At 42.3% G+C, this 25,370-nt stretch overlaps 1 protein-coding gene across 6 annotated transcripts in view; it reads right to left on the bottom strand.

The window, feature by feature from the left end:
* The window catches only part of eag (ether a go-go), a 48,412-nt gene extending 29,079 nt beyond the window's left edge, over positions 1 to 19,333 (bottom strand). For 2 of the 6 annotated variants that reach the window (XM_070209114.1, XM_070209113.1), the window contains exon 1: positions 18,964 to 19,112. In XM_070209114.1, coding sequence (XP_070065215.1) covers positions 18,964 to 19,042 — 79 coding nt within the window. In that variant the 5' untranslated portion in view covers positions 19,043 to 19,112. Of the gene's footprint in view, positions 1 to 18,963 lie in introns of all 6 variants that reach the window. The other 4 variants (XM_032440617.2, XM_032440618.2, XM_070209110.1 and 1 more) reach the window with 4 other exon arrangements.
* Between the last annotated feature and the right edge of the window lie 6,037 nt (positions 19,334 to 25,370).

The raw sequence follows: 25,370 nt of genomic DNA on the forward strand, positions 1-25,370 counted from the left end.
CCCACACACACCCACACACACACACACACACAGCAATTACAAGAGCAACAACAACATTTGCTACTTTACAGTGTCAACAGTTGCTGCACGGCCCGGCGCCATCGCCAATGCCTCCGCTTGCCACGCCCACCTGCGCTTTAACTTTGGCTCCGTACGGATCCAAAACGTGGCCTGAATCTGGATTTCGAGTCCGACTAGAGATGAGCGCGTGCCATAAAGCACAAGCGCAGGTAAGCCAAGTAAATATTTCATATATATATAATATATTTACTATTGGAAGGAAATAGCCCTTTTGCGCAAAAGTTGGGGAACTTAATTAGTCCAAATTTGTGTGCATGCGATTTAAATGTCAATTCAAACTGGAGTTAGCCATAAATCAAAAACTTCTTTCACCGCAAAAAATCTAGCAAAGAGCTGTTAGAATGCATTTGAATTTTGTGTGCTTTCGAATCTTCTTCAATTTAGCTTTCCCCAAAAGCTATTTTGACTATATATTATTGGAACAGCGTGTCACGAGTTTAATTGCCAACTATCGGGCACGTGCCCATCGCTAATCGTAACACTTCGCATTCGAGTATGTTTGTTATTATAGTGGCACTCACTCACTTAAGCCTGTGGGTGTATTCGTGCTTCAGTGTGTGTGTGTGTGTGTGTGTGTTTGTGTTTGATTTTGCCATTATGTCAACGTCATGACATTTTACTGTATCAACTGCCACTTGCAGAGTGGACAAGGGAACAGATATGGGCACGCAGGCAGCCAGGCATACAGGTAGTCAATCGGTGGCATAGCTGCACTGTACAACACTACCACGACACTGCAGTGTGCACTGCACAACACTTGATGGCATTCAAAGCTGTTGGCTGGCAAAGTTTTGCAATTTGTGTTTGGGTCATTTGACAGACGCGATTTATTTTTAAGCCCGATGAGCCAGGCGCCAAATTGAGCCAAGGGCGTAGCCGAGGGGATGCCAAATGAGCCAAAGTGCTTCATATATCCAAATGGGTGGGCAATAGGTTTGAGCCATAAGGCTGTTATGAATACAGATTGGGCGCAGCTAAGCTCTAAATGGAGATAAATGCGTTATAGAAAGCGCAGATTCGATTCGCGTTAGCCAGAAAATAGTCATTGTCTCTGTTCAGGGTCCGAACTAGTTCTATGAAGGTGGCTTAGGTTTCTAGACATGATTGAAGAACGTATAAAATTCATGCTAGTCCCCAATGGTAGAGATGTTGGAAGAGCCTTATAAAATGGGAAGAATGGAAGTAGTTGAAATAACATTAATACTACACGGTGGACACGGTAGCAGGACTAGAGTGTATAAAACTAGTTCCATTCTTTTCACTCTGTCCAAGCGGAAGACGAGGTTTTTATTTTCCACACCATTTGGACCCAACGATCTCAGGAACTACAGGCGCTACATTCAGCAAATTTTGTATGTGGCCTGCTTTAGACAAAAATCAAATACTTTTAAGTTTTTTTCAGGCTTATAACATAAAAGGGTAGTAGAAAAGCAAGTATGCTAGATGTTGAATGGGGTGGAAGAAGAGGTGTTTAATAGAGAGCAGTTGGAGTCTCTTCATGATTAACTATATATAAAAATCATAGCTTCTGTTGCACATTGGTGAAATGAATCAAATGCTGCATAAATGTCAGAAATAAGCCGCAGTCAAAGCTCAGCCCGCAGTCAGTTGGTAATTAATGCGAATTTCATGTCACCACAAGCCAAAACGAAAACAAAAAAAAAAAGTGTACAAAATGGAGATAAATAAAGCTGCAAAATGTGAACAAAGAGCATTTTAATTATAATAAATTCAGCAGCAATTTAACAACTGGCCATTGCAAAAGCTCTGGCAAGGATATGACAGGACTCGCACCGGGGCAGGCATCGAAACCATGTGACAGCTCCAGTTGAAATGTCAGCCCTGCGACGCCGCGCATGATTGATGAGCTCCTCTGCTTACTCTAGTTACCCCCCCCTCCACAATACCCTACACTTTAAGCAGGATGTTGGACGGACTGTGTGCGTGGGCGTGGACGTGGGCGGGGGCGGGGGCCTGTTGATTGATTCGACTTTGGTTTTGGATTTTGGTTTTTGTATTGGCTTTAGCTGGTCGTAAGTGGCCACTCGGCAGCAGAAGCACAACAAAACTAGTCCATTAACTAAATACTATATATGCAGCAGACACATACTAACACACACACACACACGCACACACAGACGAACACACACGTTGCGGTTGCAAGTTGTTTGTTGTTGCATAAAACTTTCATTTCCGCATGGACGATGCTGTTGCTGGTGCTGCTGCTGCTCGCCAGGATTTGTGCCTGGCTGACTGCATGCGCCTCCACTTCTGTTGGCCCTACCCTCCCCCGCGACCCGGCCACAGCAGCAGCTGCTGCCTGTTGAAGCCATTTTGTGTCATTATTTTCTGTGGTTTTGCATTTTCCATCTTGTCGTCGTTTGCCTTTTGTTTCGTGCTTGCCACACTCACACACCCACACACTCACACACACACTCACACACTCACACACACACACACAGACAAAAGCTGGTTTTAATGACATTAGCGAGCGTTCGTCGCTTGTTGCCTTCTCTTTCTTGTCCCTACAGCGCGTGCCTTGCAATTATCCTTTATGCCACACACACACACACACACACACACACGTACACACACTCACACACTAACTTGCCACACATAAGTGGGCACTGACAATAGCTGGCTCCTGTTGTCCCTCCAGTTACCCCCTCCTTCTCTCTCTCTCTCTCTCCCTTGCAGCTGCAGCCGCCCCACGCTTTGTTTTTGTCCGCACGGTTGGCGATTAGGCCACAGATTGCCAGCTGGGCATGTCATTTAGTTGCGCTTTGTGCAGAAGCCCAAACCCCGCATTCCAGACCCGCCAACTGCCACGCCCCACGCCCCACGCCCCACGCCCCATGGGCCACGTCTGATCCACCTACACACGCTTTAGCTCTGGCCTCAGTTTGCACAGTCGAGTGCATAAATTTTATTGTCCGAATTGTAAAAAAAATTGCAAACTAAGAATGCGCTAGTCGGGTGTGTTCGACCGTGGGATGCCCTTCTATGCGTGCTTCTTCTTGCCTTCGCCCCGGACTATGCGAAATGAGCTTTTGCTTAACCTTGATGCTAATTGTCCGATCTATGTGAAACTGAAAAACGGCTTTCTTTGACCTGTTACCTTTGCAACAAAAAAAAAGTATAATCTCCTTTTGTCCATTTTAAATGGACGCAGAGTATACAAAGAGATCTAATCCCTTTTAGCAACGCGAATTAATAACATGACAACGGCTTGGGGGGAAAGACAGGTGAGGGGCACCTGGGCAACAGATACAAGAGCCGCAGCTGCAATAGTGTTAGTAAAGGTGTGTTGGTGGAGGAGGGGTGAGGGGGTGTGTGTGTGTGTAGTGAGGTAGTCAGTTAATAGGGCTATGGGTACAAGGTAATGTGCTTTAGTTGACGGCGCAACAATTCCTTGGGGCATGCTTCAAACGAATTGCAACAGCCTCGCAACAGCGAACTTTTTTTTTTTTGCCACACTCCTCCCCAAAATGCCACAACCCCGCCCGCCCGCAAGCCGCACAACCCTTCGCTTATGTGCTACACACATCTAAAGGACAAACTATGCTGGCTCTTGGCCCTCTTTCCCTTTCCGCATGGCTCTCTAACTTATTTTTCACGCGCGCACCTAATGGCATTTATAATAAACTTCACACATGCCCCCCCTCTCTCTCTTGCTCTCTCTGTGTGCGTGTGTGTGGCACTTTGCATTGTTATTAAATTTGCATAATTAAGTGCAAACCTGCCCAGAGATGCGTTGCGCTGCCAGCGAATGTTTGTTTTTCATTCCTTTTTTTTTTTTTTGGGTCTTTTGTTTTATAATTAGAAACTTTACACATTGGACAGGGCGATGGGTTGGCTTTTGGGTCGTGAAAGGTACAAGCTGATAAATTTCTGTTGCATTATTAAACACAGACGAACAAGAAAAATGCAATCATAAAGCTTAAATCAAGAGTGCTTAGTTCAAGAACATTCTGTCAAGCGATCTAAAAGTTAATTCCCTCCTTATCAGAAACTTTCAAGACTTTGAGCGTGCAGGGAGTAGATTTAACATTTCATCTAAAAACCAAATACGCTTGAGAAGTGCATAGAAGGCGTTCTTGATGCAAAATGCTGACTCCCACACATCTGTTCGTATTGATGAGCTTTTTGTTGACATGGAAGTTCGCCTTAATACAGTTGGTATCCAATTAGGTTTTATTAAAGCTTTTGTCTTAAAATATATATTGGTTAGCCGAGCATCAATAGGGAGTCAGATTTTTGTATTAAAAACGCCCTTCTACGCACTTCTCAAGCGTATTTTGGGATTCGAAACATTTCGATTCTTTTTCCAATTTCTACATTAATTCAGCTCAAGTAAAAAACATGTTTCCGTTTTCTGCTGAAAATCCAATTTAGTTTTTGCACCGCGTTTGTGCCACAAATTCCAAGTTTTGGACAGAGTTTTTTTTTTTTTGTTGTTTTTTTGCCTGCCTATTTTGCAATGTGGCCTATTCGGACTTTGGACTGGGGTTCTGCTTGTTGTTGTCGCAATTTCCATTAGGAATTCAAGGTCAATTGTGTTTTCGTGCAGCAACTGCCACGCCCAGTCATCATCTGGATCAAAGTGGGCGCGTGTGAAGTAGTCTGCTGAGGGGTGGTAGGGGGGGGGGGGGAAAGGAGGGTTGTGTGCAGATTGTGGTAGCTGCGGGGGGGGGTCGTCAGGTCACATCAGAGAGTCATCATTTACATTTGGTAACCAGAAACTCAAATTATTGCCATTTCGCTAGAGCTGTGTGTGTGTGTGTGTGTGTGTGTGTGTGTGGGTAAAAGTTTATGTGTAATTGGTCACATGCACACACACATGCACACACAGACAGACACACACATGCGGCGCCATTGGTTTTCATGCTTCGCAGCTTTTGCTGAAGTTTTGTCCTCGTTTCATTTGCCTCATTATCATTTGTGTGTGCGTGTGTGTGTGTGTGTGTGTGTGCTTGTGCTGCTCTATGGCTCCACATTTTTGCCAGCGCCGCCCCACAAGCTGCCCCCGCCGCTGGCACAAAAATAGTTGATTGCGTAAACTTTTTTGGCTAAAAGCAGCAAAAGCAAAATTCAAGCAGCAACTTTTCCAATGGCCGCTGCAAGCACTATTTGTGCGTGCGTGTGTCTGTGTGTGTGTGTGTGTGTGTGTGTGTGTGTGTGTGTGTGCGCTGGATTGTTGCTGTTTTGCATTTTTGGCAACTTGGGCGGGCGGGTTGCGTGCAGCGAGCGAACCGAGAAGCGTGCAATACTTTAACCAAATTAGGCAACACACACACACACACATAAACACACACACACGCACACACACCTTTGCACCTGTATATGTGTGTGTGTGTGCGCCTTGTGCGCGCACTTGCTTTCGCTCCTTTCTGGGTTACCTTTTCATATTGTGCGATATTTGTTGGCTTGGGGCAGCGTCAACTAAGCAAATTCGTCGCTTTTCGACACGCAACGTCACAAAGTTCTTGTGAGTGCGTGTGAATCAGTTTGTGAGTAGCATATGAATTGTAAGTATATCAAGTATTCATTGTGGCAAACTTGACTTCACGCAATAAAAATAACAAAACTTTGTTACTTCAATTTACTATTTCATGATTTCCATGGAACTTTGTTAGAGAAACATTTTTCAAATGTTTGCATTGAGTCATTAAGATTCTCCAAATCGTAATTTCCTAGTAATGTGCCTTTTTTTTAATCTCAGATAGAACCTGTGTACCTTGCCTTAAGTTTCTAGTCTTTAATCCCTAGTTTGTCATCCAAAGTCTTAAGTGTCCTTTCTGTTCAGACCCTAGTCTGTAACCCCTAGTTTCTAAACCCTAGTCCATTGCTCTTTCAGTGTTCGGCTTCTTAAAACAACCCTAGGTAACTAGCCCCTAGTCTTATCCTTGGTGTGAAGCATTGCATATGAAGGCATATAAAGAACTCATAAGACCTTAGTCCGTCCCCTATTTATAAGTGCTTCACTTCATGTTTCTGCAAAGTTAAGTTTCGTGTATCAAGGATGACGACTAAGCCTTGAGTCCCAAGTGCGTAACCCCTTGTTATTGGTCTCTAGTCCCTTGGTTTCTCAGTGTAGGGAATCATAAATTAAGTCTGTGAAACTAGCCTTGAGTCCATTGTCCGTTACCTCTTTTAGTCTCAGTCCTTTGCATTCTTAGCATTAAAATCCGAGTCCGTAGTCCTTTGTCTGGTCCCTAGTACCATTTTCTTTAGTTCTATGTGAAACTTAGTCTTTAGTCGCTAGTTCTTGATTCTTCTATTTAGTTGTATCTTAATCTTTTATTTTTACTGCAACTAATGAGTAGTCGTAAGTCCCTAGATGTATCTATACTTAAGATCTGAGTGGTAAATTTTCACTTCTGGCTTCTTCCACTCCGTAGCCCATTTTCCCTGCTTCTGTTTATGATTTGCCTGTCCTTATCTTCCGGCTCTTAGTCCTTGCTGCTGCTAGCAACACATTTATTTATATGCATCGATAATTTTGTTATTATATTGTATTGCGTCCTGGTTGAAAACACTTATTCCATTGACTTCGATTGCATCCTAGCCAGATCTGGTTGAGGTGAATGCGTGTTGTCCGACACTGATGACTATTCATGGGCTATTCAATTGCCATTTGAGTACCAATGTGGTTTGCAGTTGCATCTGCACTTCTTCAATTGGAGCATGACCTCAAGTGAATAGTTATGAGTGTATTCATGAGTGCGAGCTCTTTGGCTGAGTTTGGTCTTTGGCTTTTATGTGGCCTCATCGTCAGCCACGGGCCGGCACTTAGGAATGACAAGCTGATAGCAGAGCCCCCAATCCACCCACCGTTGATTTGCCTCTACCTGCGCAACACCTGACGGCAAACACATGACACACCACACAGAAGCCCCCATCCGCCAACCATACAAAACAAAAGCGGCAGCAACAACTTAATCCAATTTGATTGGCCTCACCAGCTGGTCTGTGGGCTAGTTCCACAGTGGTCGGTGCCAATATATGCCCCCTTCCTCATACTACCGCCCTCTTCCCCAACAGTTGCAGCAGCTCTGGCTGTTCATATTTGATGAGCGTAGCAGGCTAGCAGGGCCGCCCACCGCCCAACCTCATAATCATGTTGACCCACAGACTGGGGGCAGGTCTTAAATGGCATTTTATTTAATGCTAAGTGTCGCTAGCAATCCAGGCCCCGACCCCAGTGACCCCTCCATGCCCGCTCTTGCTGTCTAATTATAGCGGCAACGCATGTCGATTTATCGAGAAATCCTGTTATGATCCAATGCAATACGACCTGCCCGAGACTTGACCACAAATCAAATGCTAATGAATTATGTCAGTGCTTAAGGTTAGGGCTAACATGTGGGCCGTAAGCTGGGGTTAAAATGATAGAGGGCTAGGTAAGTTCAGGGAATTAGCTAGTCAAACACAGTGGCGGGACGCGGAGGCAACCTACGGAGTCAAGGTTATATGTGAATGGCAAAGCGTGAAGGTCTGCTGGGTGAATAAGGTATTGAAGGACAGACAGCGTCAGGGACTAAGGTTAATGCTGAGATTTAGAAAGTGTTGGTTGGGTTTAAGCATGCGTAGGGTGCTTTGGGGGGGTGAGCTAGACCTTAAGCTAGGAATAGGGGGTAGAGCAGTGATAGAGTGTGAGATGGAAAGAGAGGGTCTAGAGTTAGGGCTAGAACTTAAGTGTGGAGCGTTCGTGCTCGGAGATAATGTAGTGTCGAGAGACAAGGTTATATATAAGAGAGAGGCTAAGGAAGGAAGGGAGGACAATTGTGGACTTCAAGGTGAGATAAGGTCTGAGGCTATGGTTATCGCTAAGGCTTAAAGTATTGGTGCAGTTAGAGGGTGAGTTAGGGTTGAAGAGAGACGTTGAACTAGACCTTGAGAATGAGGGATAGAGTGTGAGGCAGAAAGGCGAGGACAGCAATTAAAGCTAGAGTAAAGAAAATGAGTGTGAGGTAGAAGGTACGAGGTAGGAATCAAGGCTAAGTAAATGTAAATGGTGAGGTAGATAGCTTACGGTCGGGAAGGATAAGATTTGGAAACCTTGAAGAGAGTGAAGAGTCTGAGCTGGAACTTGAGCGGAAAGTACGTTCGAGAAATGCATGGGGAGCTGGCTATTTATCGTTTACTCCTCGTCTGAGTCGTGCAGCTGCTCAATTGAACTTGACCACTGTCTTCAATCACTGAGACCCTATAGCTATTTATGGGCCTGGCCCTGACTCAGCTGTCTGGAATGTGTTAGTCGTTGAATCAAAAGGTCAAAGCAAGAAAATCGTCTGAAATGGGACAGTTCGTGAAGGTGCTAAGCACCAACCGGTACTTTGTACCACATGGCGTATGATTTACGGGGCACTAACCAACTCATTAGCCATGTTTTATACCTTCTTTTGACGCAAAGCCAACACTCCATTGGGTTAACCGAACACTCAGACAAGTTAGCGTTATTCTTACTGCTCCGGCCATGGCGACGTTTGACCTTCTCGGGCAGGAGTGGAGCGTACCGCACTCGCGCATTTCCGGGCACACCCTCCTGCTACCCACCCAAAAAAGGGACAAAAACAAAAACAAAAAAAAAAAAACACAGAAAAACAGGTCAAAGACGCAACCACGTCAAAAGTTAAGTGTCACAAAGCAAAGTAAAGTAAAGCAAAGCAACGCTAAGGTTACAAATGGCACAGCAACAACAATAAACAATAAACAATCAACAGCAACAGCAACAACAACAACAACATGCAAATGGCAAAGCCAAACGGGGCGACCAACCAAAAATCGATAAATGTAATGGCAAAACTTGAAGGCAGCCGCTGCCCAAACCCGCATCCGGCAGAACGAACCCCAGTTCCAGCGCCTCGCGCCCCACAGCCGTGCTAGTCAACGTTAATTTACACGGCGACAGCGAAACAGCAACAGCAACAGCAACAGCAACAGCAACAACAACAAAAATAAAACACAACAAGCTAAGGAAAATCAATAACTCGCTTGGCTAAGAGCAGTCGAAGTATTCCACTGGACGGACAGTCGGACGGACAGTTGGTCGGGTCGGTCCTTCTGGGGGTCAGCGGTTCAGTGGGTTGCTGTTGTCTTGCTGTCGTGTTATTGTGCTTGTTGTTGTTGTTGTGCTGTGTCGTAATTGCAATTGTTAACTGCTGCTGCGTTTACATTTACTAACTCCCCGCCCCGCCCCACTCTTTTGCTTCCCGCTGATATCCTTCGCCCACCTGCAGAGACATTCAGTTTCACGTGGCTTATTGCATTTAACGGTGGCTGGGTGGTTGCTGATTGCTTGATTGCTTGACCGTGTCCGGATACGGCCACTGTTACAGTTTCGCCAGCGTGCGGACTACCAGAAATGCACGCATTGAAATATTTATGCACAAACGGCGCACCGAACTGTGCAAATGTTTGGCCAATTGAAATAACTAACTGGCGAACGAGCCAACTCAAGCCACAAAACCTCGCGACTGCGGCTAAATTTGATGTTAATTAAACCGAGTTCAGTCAGTTTTCACTGTCCATTGGCTTAGCTGGCATTCAGTCCGCTCGGATCGCATTCTCAACTACGAGTCCTGCCCATTTCCTCTAGCCCATTCAGCATTCATTTGAGGCTAGTTCAAGGGGCATTCACTTCTCATTCGCATATCGGTTGCAACGCTTATTCAATATTGTCATTCATTCGAGTTTTCATTCTAGAATCATTCACGGACAGTGCTTAAATTTGACTTGATCAGTCAGTTTTGCACAATTTGATTGGTTTGTGCTCTGTGCTCATTTAGTATTTATTCCTTGTCCAAATATTTGTTGAATTTTCGGCCAATTTTCTTTTAAAGCCCCTTTTCCGTAGTCTCTCTTTTGGTGCTCATTTAATTGTCAGTCATTCAGAGCGCATTCATTTTTCATTCAGTGCTCAATTAGTGCCTGTTCTTGATACTTATTCCCAGCACATTCAGCTGTCACATACTACTCGATTGTTGCTCATTCCATAAGCAATCAGCGCCTAATTGATTGTCATTCAGTCATCATCATTCCACAATCATTTCGTGTTTAATCTGTTCATATTTATGACGCGATTATTGCTTTCAACTGCACAATGGGGCTCTTTGTGGCTTGCCAAGTCACTGAATTCATTGCAAATGGCTAATAAACGGGTATATTATTTCTGTGCAAGTGTTTGTAACAGGCAACAACAAGTAAGCCTCTGCGAGCATTAGAAGATGCGGAACTAAGTCGACCTAGCCGGATCCGTCTGTGTGAAAGCACAAACAATAACTTAAGACTTGTTATTTATAATATATGTTCTCTTGCGAATCGCACAGAACGGGCTTAACGCAATATCTTCCATTAGCTCTTCTCATTTCCATAATATCGATTTAAAGAGCAGGTTTTTTTTAGGTATGACTTTAGATTAAAATAGTTGACAATGCTTCACTTTTTGTATAGCTCGCCGCATTTTTCCCGAAATTCAAAAAAAATCATTTATATGTTCAGAGCCTTGCGCCTTATTAAAGCTCTGATAATTCGATAAAGATCGGAACCTAAGCACCGAGGTTAATCGAGAACGCATTTTTAGCATGGCTTTGTGGACGCAACTTGTCGCTGCTTACAGGGTATTGCCTCGTCGCACACTCCCGTCTACAATTCTTCTTCTCTGCAACTTCCCAATTTGTTTTCTTTGGTTCTGAAACCCAACACTTTTAAGCTCATCTAGTTTGGCCTGTTAACTATCTGCCTGTTATCGGAGCTGTATGTGAAACGCCTTTGCACATGTTCAATGTCAGAGGCTAAAACACTTTCGGAACCACTAATGAACCAGTGTCCAATGTCCAGGGCCAGGGCCAGAACTAGTTCACAGTGTTTGAACATGACCTATGCAAATTTTTGCGTTCTGCTTTGGCTGAGTAAGCGGCAAACAAACATGAAATTGACCTTTTCTAATTGGCCCAAGCCTAATCGTTGGCCACACACAAAATGCCAACAACAATAAGTGAAAATCTCGAGAACGGCAGCAAAATTTACAAAAGCGCAAAATTGACAAAAACCCCCAAAAAAATAAAGAAAATTCTGGGGAAAAAAAAATGTGTGTGAAAAGGAAAACTTCAAAGCTGGCAAGTCAAACGAGTGGCTGACACTTTTTTGCACAATGTTGTTGTTGCTGCTCCTGTTGTTGTTGTTGCTGCTGTTGTTGTTGTTGTTGTTGTTGTTGTTGTTGTTGTTGTTGTTGTTGCCGCTTGCCACTGGCTGCTGACAAAGATCAAACAGCGCGTGGCCGAGGCGAGATAAACGTGCGAGGCGCACCGCAAAGGCGACAACACAAATTTCAAACATTGCCAATGTTCAGCAGGGTGTAAGTGTGTGCTCGTATGTGTGCGTGTGTGTGTGTGTGTGTGTGTGTGTGTGTGTGTGTGTGTCTGCTTGTGTGTGTCACAAGCTGAAAACCACGGCACAACGCTTTGGGTCCGGACTTGGCTGGGCGTGCCGAGGCTCGTTTTTCTCGGGTTCAGCATGTGAAAAACTTTTGGCCTCAATTTCGACTTTAATGAGTTTGCACTAAAAAACAACAAACACCAAACTTGTGTGTGTGCGTGCGTGTGTGTGTGTGTGTGTTTGTGATTGGCAGCAAATCGAAATGCTCACAGTTAGGGCCACAACTTGCCTGTCCCCCCGCCACCCATTGCGCCCCCCCTCGGCGTTAATGCCAACACATCCAACGATAATTAAAATTAGATTTTTTTTTATTTCGCACTTGAAATAAGCACTTAAATCTTAAAACAAGCACTCAAACTCTAGAGAAAATGGAAAAGCTTTTAGTTAACAAATTTTGTTAGCTGCGCTTTTAAATATGTGCTGGTTAGATACCCTGTAACTGAAGAGCTGAGTCGCAATCTATTTGCTAATTCTTAATGCTGAATACTTGTAGAAAGCCTTCGACCTGGATTTTACTCATTAGATGGATGTTTCGCTATTCAGAATTTGTAATTCAGTTTTTTCTTATTTTCATTTAATATAAGCAGACAGCTGAGAAAGTTTACCACAAGCCAAAGAGCCATAAAATAGTTAATAATAACAAAATTAATATGAATAATTTTCAGAGCATCAATCTAAATGAAACTTAACAATTCATTAAACAGAGATTTTCAAGTTTTGTTATAAGTATTTGATGATAATCTAACTACAGCACATACGTATACATAAGTACAGGGTATCTGATGAGCGAGCATTATTGATTCAAACATTTGCGCTGTTTATAAGGCAAGTTTTAGCTTGACGCTCTATGAAACACCGTAATCATTGAACACATAAAAAGGGTTGAAAGGCGACCGTCTTTCGTTTATAATTCCCAAATGGTTTAAGCACGGACCGCAGTTATGCCCGACTGAGCTTTACGAGCACCGTCTGCTTCTTGTTTGGGCTAACCACTTAACGTCGAGTCAAAGGCGTTGCGAGCCAAACATAAAAGTCACTCCAGCCAAAGGTTTTTAAACGAGCTGGTTATTTGCCTGGCACAGTTAAAGCCGCTTCTTTGGGCCAGGCAAGGCCTTGGCCAAGCAGCTGTCGCTGTGGCCGAGTTGCGGCTCGTTAATAAGTTTGTTGTTATAATATATTGCATTATGGCCTTAAAGCCATTGTGAAAATGTGCCCCGCTCAGTGGGCGGCGGCTGTTTGACGATTTGTTAACGTTGCTCGAAAAAACGCCTCCACACAAAAAAAATACCAATCGACCCAAACAAAACAGCAGGCGGTTGGGGGCGGGGGGGTTGCAACGAGTCGGGGCTGGTGGCATGATTGAAAAACCGTCGAAACGAAATGGTCGAACGGTCCGAAACGGCACAGGCTGCGTATACGTAATGTGCCAGCTTCGGAGTCCCGCGATTCGATATGCAAATGTTTGGCTGAGTTGTACCCCCCCACACACTTTTCCCCTCGCGCCACCCTCAACCAACAAAAATACAGCTAAATGCATTAAGAAGTCATGGGAAATGGCAGGGCTTGAAGGCAGCTCACATTTGTTTTCTCCTTCATTGAATTACAAGCTGCAAAACTGTGAAGTAGCCCTGAGCAATAATCGAAAAACGAAACTCAAATTGCGGCATTGCTTTTGCCTTCTGACTGTGGCATATACACCCAGCTCTGGACAGAGGGTCCGCCAGTCCGCCGGTCCGCTGAGTAACAGCCTCAGGTAACACAGATGTGGAGCAATACGTCTATAGCTGAAGGGCTCTGATGAGGAGACGGGCAGGGAGGGCCATACACAACCAGGCATGGTACAAAACATGAAAATTCCTTTATGTTCGCGATTTTTCGTCAATTTTGTATACCCTTGCTGAATAGCTTATTTCGAGGGGTATCTGCAACGCATTCAGCCGTAAAATCTAGCATATGTAAGGAGTACAGACGTATATATTTAGAATATGTCTGATTTAACTCAACTCAATGCATAATTTCTTAAATTCGCTTTTAAAGCGGAATCACTTATATAAGCCTTGTTCGAGCAGCCTACTTCGAATCATTACGAAATAGAAAATATGAGCTACCGAAAAGGAATATTAAAAAAAAATGTATAAATATATTCATTATCTCAACGCGAAAAGGCGTTATTCGATATAGCATCAATTCTTGCAGAGGGTGCACTCAATTGCGTCACGAACTGCATTTGTCCCCATAATATTTTATTGGCTATTTGGTTACCTTTATAACAATTAAATAAAATGTCAGCTTGCTCAAGTTCAAGTTCAAGAGTCAAGAATTTTATTTTCAGTAAAGTAAAGTAGAATTGAAGTAAAGTAAAAGTAAATGCATTATTTCCTGCAAACCTAAGCCTCAAGTTTATACACAGCTGTTCTTGATATACTATTGGATGTGTGTCGAGCTTTATGATATATATCTGGAATTTTAGAGATTTCTAAAGTTTTCTAACAAAGATACTTTCTTTTTTTGCTATTTACTCCAAGTCCAAGCCTCAATTCTTTTCTGTTTTCTTACATATAAATCAAAGTAATATCAGCATCGCTTTATCATATCATGAGGATCTAAGAAAGAATCAGAGGAAATCGCTCAGTGTGAAAAACTTAACAATTTATGAAGCAATATTCTCTCAGTCAATTCCTATCAAATCGAACTACTTCATTCGTATAAAAGCGTTTGTTAGTCTACAAGTCTATTTAATCTGCCAAATAAAACCTTTCTTTTCTCTCGTTCTCGTTTTGTGTCTGATGCTCAGGTTTACTTTTACTCGGACGCAAGAAATCACATTAAAAGGGTGACTTTCTCTTGGCTGCGCCGAGCAACAAACGCAATTTACTCGTCCTAATATGCGACACTTCCTTAATTCGCTGTGGCAGCCACTGCATCCATCCAGCAGTTCCTTATCCCCGTTCCCATGCCCGGTGCGCTAGCATTCTTTCTGTTCCCCATTCTGTTGCGTCTGTGTGCATTTCCTTTATGTCGTTTTCATTTAGGGCTCTCGAGCAAAAAACGAGCCGAAGAAGAAAACGAAAATGTGAACGGACAAAAAGGAAAATAAATGTGCGATAGTCGGATCTTTTCGCAGTTCGCTTGGCTGTGGACATTAACTAGCTTTTATCTTTCTATATTTCTTTTTCTCTCCCACGCTCGCCATTTTCTACCTGTGTTTTTATTAGGTGGGTTTTCAGTTTGCCCTGCTTGGCAAATCCTTTTGAAAAAGGCTTTATGTCTGATTTGGCTGCCCGGTAATCCGCTTTTGACTAGCTCAAGTCCCCTTCTCGATACATATAAAAATAAAATGCATGCCCATTAGACAAGCACCGCCCATTCGCCCACCCACCCACACGTGCACCCACCTGATGACGCACATCGACCTTGAAATGGTCTCTTTTATGACAAGCGGAATGTTTAAGTAGACATCTCTATGAAATGTGCCAGTCAAACTTTCATAGTCTGTGCTCGCTTCAAACTGTATTAGCAGCTGTGGCGCGCTTTCGTTAACATACGCGTGCGTTAACATTAACAGCAGCGGCTTAGCAGTTTTTATGTAAGGCAAGCACTTAGTTAACATTAGCATTGGAAATTCCAAAATGTAAGACTCATTAACATAATAGGCTTAGCATATATTAGCTCGTGCAGCGGAAGCCTAACACATCAGACTAACAGAGTTTGTTCTGACTGACTGATTGACAGACTGACTGACTGACTGACTGATTGATTGCGTAAGGACACTAAGTGTGACTTATATAAGATGAGTAACATCAAGAAGAACTAAGCCGTATAAATGTGCTTTGCCAACGCGGGTTGTCTGAGCGTCGGACTAGCAAGTGGAATGTTGGTGGCTCAAACCAAGAGGAATTTATAATATTTATATATTCTTTTATTTACTTAATTTATTCATACGTGCAAGAAAACAATAATAATCAGTTAAAACGAGATGCTAAGGATATCTGGTGCATGCCGTAAATGCTAAGTTTGATGGAAATGTCTTGGAATACGAAATATGTTGCCATAGGAAAACTCTTTTAGCGTCTGATTCTTTCTATATAGCTATATAATATTTGATTTGACTCATGTGTGAGAAATTGTTCATACAAGAACCTACTTTTCGGCAGCTATAATGGAACAGCTCGAATAGAAACAAACAAACTGACGGAGATCTGAACTGCTGCTGCTCAACTAGATGATATATACCTTATGCGCTGGGATACCCCAGAATACCCTTCACCCTCTCGCAAGGATGGTTCCTCTTAAGCTCACTCCTCACTAGCTCGAATCAAGCTCAAAATCACAAGTCTTAATGCCAGCTTGATGGAATAATTGCTGGTATAACTTTCTTGCACTGAAAACGTGAGACATTTGTTTTATTTGCTTCTCGAATTCGGCTACGCTTTGAGCTCAACTGATTTAGTACACAGACTCTGGTTATTTGCAGTCATTAAGTGCGACAATAGCAACTGGCAGTGCGATTCAATGCAATCGCACGCCCAGACAACAGTCAGCCATCTGCTCCGACAGCCAGGCATGTTGTACGCGCAATCATTTGACAGAAAACAACTGCAACAACAACTGCAACAACAACTGCAACAGCAACTGCAACTGCAACTGGAGCTGTGTCTGTGGTTGTGACATAAATGCCAGCTGTTTGGCTGTGTGGTTCGCCTGAATTGCGTTGGGTTTGGCTTTGGGTGGCTTTCAGCCATCAGCTTGTTAATTATCTGCGTGTTGCTGTCGCTGTTGCTGCTGTTATTGTTATTGTTGTTGCTGCTGCTGCTGCGACATGCCACGCTTTACATTGTGCAGCTGATCAAACCTGACGCATATAATTGGTTTATCCAGCAACATTTGCCCATGCTCTCCCACCTATGGGAATTCATGTGCATGTGGCACCTCTTATTGCAATTCCCATCAATATTTCCCCCTTTATTTTTTTTATCCCTACTGCGACGTACATTCTGCGATGCTCCTGATATCTGCGCAGAAATACACATATGAGTTGTCAACTATCGATTGGAATTCGTTTTCCATCGAAATTCCTATTTTTTTGTTCACTCTTATTGGATATTACTTCCTGTTGAAATGCCGCTCGCTTATTCTAAATGAAATGCACCTTCCCATCGAAATTCCTTTCTTCTATTCTCATTCATTTTGACAATTTAATTCTTATGCGCATCTCTATTCATATTCGTGCACCTTTCAAATCCGATCTTCTATTCCTATTCTATTACTATTTGATTACTTATTTCACCTTCCTTCTTTTATACGTTTAAAATGCTGATTCGTATTTTGTTTGCTGTCCCAATAAAGTGCTCCATTCGTAGAAATGGAATAAAAATAAGTGGATTATGCGCCACGCTAATTTAAGTGCTTCCAACTTTCGTTTTCAATTGCCTTCGGCTTTAACTTTTTATCCAATTTGAAACTCGATTCTAGTTCTTGAACGTATTGAGACTGCCATTCCTGTTTGAAGTTCTTTTGTCTTATTCCATTCATGACTTTATTGACAATCCGTTTCAATTTCCTTCTCCTATTTCAATTTGAATATGTTGCCTATGAACATTCATGTATTCATTTCGGAGTATATCAATGCATTATTCACTTCTTATACTGCTCTTCCAATTAAATTTGCCTTTTTCTAGTCACAGCTATATTCGATGACATTCCTTTGGTTGGCTTAATTCCCACATCTTTGCTCAAAGCTCTATTCACATATTTTTGCCGATTTTTGTTTGCCTCACCTTCTGCGATTCCTGTTCCTATCTGCATTTCCAGTCATGCTCACATTTTAATTTCTATTCATTTACCTAGTTTTGCTCCGATTCCCCCTGTTTCAATTCCTATTCATTTTACCTATTCAATTCACAATCCTATTACTATTCCCATTTCTATTCTCAGTCTCATTCCCAGTCCCCATTTCCCATTCCTCCTTCCATTCTCAGCTGGTCAACAGGTTGCTGCCGCCGTTTTAATTGGCCCAGCGGCGACGACAACCCGCAATCGACGTGTGCTTCTTCTTTTATCTGCGTGTGTGTGTGTGTGGGTTGGTGGTTGGGTGGCTGGGTAGTTGTGTGGGTTGGCTGTGTGCTGGTCTATTTATAAAGCTAAGCGGTTGCGTATGTGCTTGGCCCCTGCGCCCCGCTGCGCCTTTTTTTTTTTTTTTGCACACACGCTCGCTGTGCGCGGTGTCTGATTGCGGCTGAAGCTGCAAGCGTTGACAACTTAACGGAAAATGATTTCACATTCCGTGTCATTCCACCAGACCAGCCCATACAATTCTATTAGCCGTCAGTTGACAACCGCAGAACTTTTGCACACAGCCGACCACAAATGAAAGGCCCGTCCCTAAATGCTGGATGTAGTGTTAAAAACTTTGCGTGGGTTTGTTGTCAACCCTCTTCTGGCACCTCATTGCCTTTGACCCAACATTAAACTGACCTCAGGACTCGGCATGTTTGCGAGTTTTTCACCTGCCATTTTGTGATCTGCAATGCAGGCAATTTGGAAAAATTTGTTTGGAAATCGGTTCCACAATTTTTCCAATGATTATCGATGACTCTGATTGATTTGTAAAAAAGTGTATCGAAAGCAATTCTGGCATACTTTAGATATTGGCTTTACCTAACTGTGCAAAATATCGATAGGGGCTTCGATCTAGTTACTTTATCAATACGATCGATATAATAAAACAAGGTTTTGCATGTACGAATCGATTTGAAAATCGATAGTCGCCACGTCTATATAACGAATAGGTTGATAACATCTTTGATTGAGGTCTTATACTATAATATCGACAGTTTCTCCATGTATATTCAGGTTTTACACTATAATATCAATAGCTCCTACCTAGATATACCAAATAAATCTTTGAAAATGATATTGATTAAGGTCTTAAACTGTAATATCGATAGTTTTCACATTGATATACCACATATATATATGAAAAGTATATTGATTAGGCTCTTACACTATTATTTCAATTTCTGCATTGATGTACCACAGACGATAATTTAGAAATCTCCTGCTATGATATTCAACATATAAAATTTAACATATTATCGACACATTAATAATTTCGATAGTTCGTTTTCGATCGATTATTGTGGATAGTCGCCACATTGAAAATGTATTCAACTGTTTATCGAAACTCTACACATTAAGATGTTCGACTGAATCTTCGATGAATGTCTTTCGAACGTTCGATAGTGCTTGTAAAAGTTTGGATCTTAGCGTTATTTCTAATGGAGCACAGTTGCCCGGATCAACACCATCAAACACTTTAGTTATTCACTATACAAGATGATTGCGAGTCTCGTTAGTTCACTTATCGATAACTTTATGAGTAGCTTTTTTTTTAATTAAATATTTGATTGTTTGTTAATAAATGATTGTATTTTGTGTACTTACGCTGCGAATTGGAGCGCCGTATTATATTCTCAAGGAATGTGTTCTGTGGAGCAACAAGTCCACGTCGTCCGCCAGGCATTTTGGTGCGTAGTCGGTGCGCTGCGTCGCCGCTCTGCGATGACTGAAAACTGGCACCTGAACCGCTTACCGGCTAACTTACGGCGGCCGCTGCGCAACTTAGCAGTGGATGGATGGATGGATTTCGCTGCCTGGTTACCGTCTGTAGCTTTCTATATCTTGCACTCTCCCACTCGCTCAGTCGGTCCTTTTCGGTTGCGCGCTCTCTCTCTCTCGCTCTCGCTCTCGCACTCGCTTTCTCTTGCTCTCAATGTGCTGTGTGCCGCTTGCTCGCTCGATCTTTGCGCATTCGTTTAGAGCAGCATCGCGGCAACGGCGACGGCGACGACGTTGCTGAGCAGCGCTGCATTTTGGCTGCGCCGGCCGCCCGCCATTTTGTTAAGCACTCGCTCACACGCACGCTCGCAAATACGCACACGCACACGCACACCCACACAGACGCACTCGCACACGCACACACGCGCGCAATGCAACGCTGCTGCTGCTGCTGCTGCTGCTTATGCTGCTGCTGCTGCTGATGCTGCTTCAGTTCCTGTTCCTGTTCCTGTTATTGTTGTTGCTGTTGACCACTTCACACAGTCTTATCAGTTGCATATGGCACTGCAAAGATAGGCAAGAAGAGGACAAAACAAGGCTAATTTGTAGCATACTTTCAAGAGCAAGTTCATGGATTGCACAGATAACGAGTATGAGCGAGACAAATGGATATAATGAGCAAATAAAAAGAGTTTCGCTTTGTTGCTTTGTCAACCCCTAAACATATGCCCCTTGTCAAGCGCAGCCCACGCAAATGCGTACTTAATCCTTAACCCCCCATCTCCCCATCCTCCCTCCCCCCCTCGCTTCTCCACCGCAACTCTGCAATACGTGAAGTATCACATGTGAAAATAAAAGCAAACATTTTCGCAAAATATCAGATTTCCCCCCAGCTGACATTTTCACTGCAGTTACCTAATGGGCTGGAGATGCGCGCGATTTTGTGCAAATCCACCCGCAAATGTGGAAAAATCATGAAATCATGTACAACTTTTTTGTTTACCATTCAATCGACCCAAAAATCATTTTCAAAAAACCTTGTTCAAATTCATCTGATACGTGTTTCACACTTTTCGGAAAATCCATTCCCAGTTGGTGGAAATGGCGCTCATTTCCAGAGACCTATATGAAAAATTACATGAGACACATTTTCACCGAATCCAATTTTCCTTGCTAGAAATGCGATTCAAAGATATTTTTTACCGAATTTTTAAGTTTTCTATACATATTTTCAAAGCTCTACATAAGCACTTAATGAATACGTGTTTCAGCGATTTGGAAAATAACATCCATGCCGTCCGATCGGTTTCAAATCCATTTCGCAACATTTTCGAGAGAATTTATTTAATACGTATAACGGGCAAGGACGACGGGGTATATACATATATGTAGAAACTTGAGGCTTGGACTTGCAAACTTTCTTTAAATAAAAATTCTTGACTCTTGAACTTCAACTTGAGCAAGCTGACATTTTATATAAGTGTTATAAAGGTAACCAAATAGCCAACAATATATTATGGGGACAAATGCAATTCGTTACGCAATTGAATTTACCCTCTGCAAGAATTGTCGACATAAGAATTCATGCTATATCCAATTACGATTTGGCACGTTCAGATAAGGAAAATATTAATAATTATTTTTTAATATTCCTTTTCAGTAGATCATATTTTATGTTTCGTAATGATTAGAAGTAAGGTGCTCGAACAAGGCTTATATAAGTAATTACGCATTAGAAAGATTGAACTTGAACTTGAGCTGACATTTTATATAAATGTAAAAGTATCCAAATAGCCAATAAAATAAAATGCGGACAAATGCAGTTCGTGACGCAATTGAATTCACCCTCTGCAAGAATTGATGCTATATCGAATAACGCTTTTCGCGTTGAGATAAGGAATATATTTTTTTAATATTCCTTTCCGGTAGCTCATATTTTCTATTTCGTAATGATTCGAAGTAGGCTGCTCGAACAAGGCTTATATAAGTGAGCACTGAGTTGAGTAAAATCAGATATCACTATATATAAAACTGTTTGTCCTGTCTGACTGACTGTTTGACTGACTGATTGACTGTCGTTACCTTATGTGTGAAATGAGGTTTCGGGATATTCCACCCGATGGTGTGGAATAATCGCGGAAATCGTTTGTATGAAACTTATTTGTTAACCATCCGATCGGCTTCAAAAATCTTTGTGAAAATTCAACAGCTACAACTGCATCCTTTTGGAATATAAACACGGGTCAAAAGTTGATTGGGTGAAGCACTGAGCTTCGTTCGATCGGACTCATGAAGACCTAATGAATACGTGTTTTATGGATTTAAGAAATTTCGCTCGCAGCTATGGAATATCAGTGTATATATAGTATAAAGTATATAGTATATATATATTATATAGTTATGCTTGTATGTAACTACGTATGTATGTTTGTGTGCGTGTTTGTATTTATGAGTGTATGGGGGCATTTATGTATGTGTGTATAAATGTATGCATTTGTGTATGCATTATGCAGTATTTATGATTGTACTTGCGTATATATGTACATGTATATGTATATGTATATACATGTGTATATGTGTATGTAAGTCAGTTTGTAGTATGTATATAAGAGGTTAAGTTTGTATGTGAATCTAAGAATTTGTGTATGCTTACATGTATGTGTGCATGTGTACATGTATATGTATGCATTCATTATATATATATATATAGTATTACTTGAATGTATGCATATATTTGATATGTTTATATGCAAGACCAATTTTACCTCTAGCTAAGCTAAGAATTTAACAAAAAAACGTATTTTTAGATAATGCCCTACTATGCGATTCTCACAAACTCAAATATTTCTTTATAGGCTTCACATAAAAGTAAGGAGGCGGCGCTAATAGAAAAGGAGACTTAAGCAAAAGAGGAGACGACGGCATCAACTATGAAGGAACAATAGAGGAGGCCGTGGCGAGGGCTTTGACGTAAGCCATTGTAAAAGCGGGTAAGTATTATAAACAAAACTATTTTGTTTTATATTTAAAATGAAAGGCACAACTATAACAATCGTATTTGCTTACATACGTGGCCTTAAAAGTTTCAAATATTTCTTGAAAATGCGCTCTAAAAATCTCACTGCAACACAATTAATGCAAATTACACGTTAAGCACTATAAATAATATATAGTGCCAAATAATATTGTTAAATTGCAATGCAATTGGTCGCATAATTGAAGGCAAGTGGGGCAAATTGTGTTAGATGCAGCCCCGTGTCCGTGGTAATCGGCCATGTCTATTGTTCGGCTCGAATCGCGCCTGTATTATTAATGCAATTAGTATGTGATGCCCATGCTCGTTTCGCCCATATACGGCCCCGCCCCGTTTCGCTTACGTTTATCTAATCACATTGATTTTGCGTGTGCATTTATGCAGAAATTGTGCAAATCGGAAGCTTGTTTCGCAATTAATTATGAAAGCAGTTGCCGTCAACGTTGCACCGGGCGTATACGCAATCTGTGTTCAAGCATATATACATATATATATATATATATATATACATGTGTGTGTGTGTGTTTGTGCATATGCATGGCTGGATATAGGAATATGCGGTGGCTGCGGCTTTAATTCACTGACAACTGACAACAGCACTCACAACAGCTGCGGCTTTATTGCGGCTCAAGCCAGCGCAACGCCCGAATACAATAAACGCAATAATATCCATCTGTATCTGTATCTGGATTTATCTTAGCTGCTGCACTCGACAATGCTGCCACGCGCATTTCAAATGCTTGTTTGTTGTTTTTAGCCTGAAATCCATTATAATTGGTCATTATTTATTTACGTGTAGTAGCTTCCATGTGCGTCAGCAGGTTGCATTATGCCTAATGAGAGGCTTATCCTCGCCCACGCATGTAACGTGTGCCTCCAGCCAATATTGTCTCGATCCCAATTAGTTTGCCTCAAGACTTTTCTATTTTATTCTCCCTCTCTTGGCCCTACTCGAACTGTGCATCCAAGTGCGTGTGGCAGGCAGTAGGAAGCATCTTCTGCCTCTTCGCATGCACGCGCCGAGCTCGTTAACGATAAGAGCCAGCGAATAAAAGGCTTGTACACAAGTGCTCGGTAATGACGCACAGATTAAGTTGTCGATTGATTGACAAATTGATTTAAAAAAAAAAATAACCGTTTTAGGTAATTTTCAGGCGCTAGAGACGTACAGTTTTGAGCGTAGCCCGAAAAGATCAAGTGAAGAAATCTTGTTTTAGAGCCAAGTGGAACCAAAATCAGTGCTCAGATCAGGAATAGTTAACATTTCGAATAGTTCAATATGCAAAAACGAATTTTAAATGGTTAACTGAACGATTACTAACGCGTAGCCCAAGCTGAAAGAGCTGCGGTTCTGATCTTTTGGGTAAGAAATTGGGCACTACGACGGGATTTTGAAAAAGTCAACCCACAAATATGCATAAAAACAAGTTGTGCATGCCTTGAATCTGTGTGGCTGTTAGTTATCTGAGCGTCGGACCAGCTAGCGGCAAGTCGCTGGCTCAACTCGCGCAGCAATTGTAAACCTTCGGAGGCAAACACATTAACGCTTAATGTCAGTTTGCAATCCTGATGTCTTAAGGTCTAAGGGGTTCTGAGCATCAACGAAAGTAGCTGGTTCAACTCCCGCAACAATTGTTAATAAGTGTGAAATTCAGTAATGCATTGCATTTGTAAGATGATGCGGCCATGTCGGATAATTGCCCGCAATTATCTTTTATATTCAACAGCGGAAATGGGGTCAATGCTTGCGTTTAATTATTACCTTGTTAACCAAGACATTGATAGGGGTTGCGCATAAATGCGGGGTAAACATTTCATCGGCCTAATTAAAACGAAAGCGGGCAAAAGTTGGCCCAGAAGTTGCAAGTATATAGTATATATTACGCGTAAAGGCGGCCTGAGATGCTTCACTGCGCCACAGTTAATTATGGCTGGCCCCTAGCAGGCATAACCAAAGGTGTTAGTCGCGGTCTAATTATAGCCTATTAATTACAGAGATGACTCAAGTAAATGTTGCAGCCGGCGGAAATTGAAGGAAACAGCATGAACTGAGACAGGAAACGCCTTGGCTTGTTGCAATTAAATGCGCCAGAAACTGGCCGCCTGGCAGCGTGTTGGCTCATTAAAAACTTTTCAACAATTTTCCAGCAACGCGGAAAATGGCGACTAACTAACATTCGAACCAAGCGCCATTTAGCTGCAGCGCCCTCTGTTGTTGTTGTTGTTGTTGTTGGATATTAATACTTATGATGTTCGCTCGGTAATGTTTAATTTCATTAAAATGCAAAAAGGCAAAAAAAAAAAAAAAAAAAAAAAAAAAAACCAGCGACAGATTCTCTTGTGCCAGGCACATTGTTGTTGTAGTTAGTGGCTTATTAGTCGACGTGCATTTTGGCCAAAAAGGCTCTCAGGCATTCATGAGTTTGTAGCTTTTGAGTCTGGCGGCAAAGTGCATTGTGGCGCAGCTGACCCAGTTAAGAACTTGACTCAAGATGCAGCTTATTATGCTTAAAGTGAGCTAAAAGCAGCTCGGGCATATTGGCTTTGTGGCAAAGGACTCTAACATTTCAAATTTTCTCGCGATGCATGTGCAGGCTTGTAATTTCCTTGCGTAATCGATAAATATCGATTTGCTGACTTTTTCGATTTGTCTCCAGAAACTAACTAAGCACTATGGCATGCCTTTAGCTAGTATTTTGTTAGTTTTCCAAAACCAAAATCGAACTGATATATTTCTAGAGATTATGAGTATTGAGTTTTGTTTGAAGCGATTGAGTGTGCGCATACAGAGTATATCGCAGTCGGATACAGGCACATTCGCTAGCTCTGCCCGCTTTGTTATAAACTTAATTAAGGAGCAACAGAACTTGCGGCTACAACAACGACAACCACATTCAACTCGGGCGCACAACTTAAGCCGTGACGTCAGTGGAATATATACTTTTCGTTTTGCCTGTCAAAAATTGGTCAATATTTCAATGTGGGCGTGGCAGGTAGCCTTAAACCGACGCTGTCAGCGGCACATGCATTTTAAATGCGAACCGCATAAATGTGGCCCCAACTCCCACTGGAAAGGCGGCCAGATGCTGTGTGACAGAGGGGTGGGCAAGGGTTTGTCGAACAGTGGCTGTGGGTGGGGAGGGGACGGGGTGGTGGACTGTTGCTGCCAAGAACCACAACTACTTTGGCTTTGGCTTTGGCACGTTAACGTTGACGTCGTTTGGCGACCGAATGACCAACCACACGGCGTTTCGCCTCT

This window comes from Drosophila virilis, chromosome X (genome assembly GCF_030788295.1).
Source record: "Drosophila virilis strain 15010-1051.87 chromosome X, Dvir_AGI_RSII-ME, whole genome shotgun sequence".
Classification (NCBI taxonomy): domain Eukaryota; kingdom Metazoa; phylum Arthropoda; class Insecta; order Diptera; family Drosophilidae; genus Drosophila; species Drosophila virilis.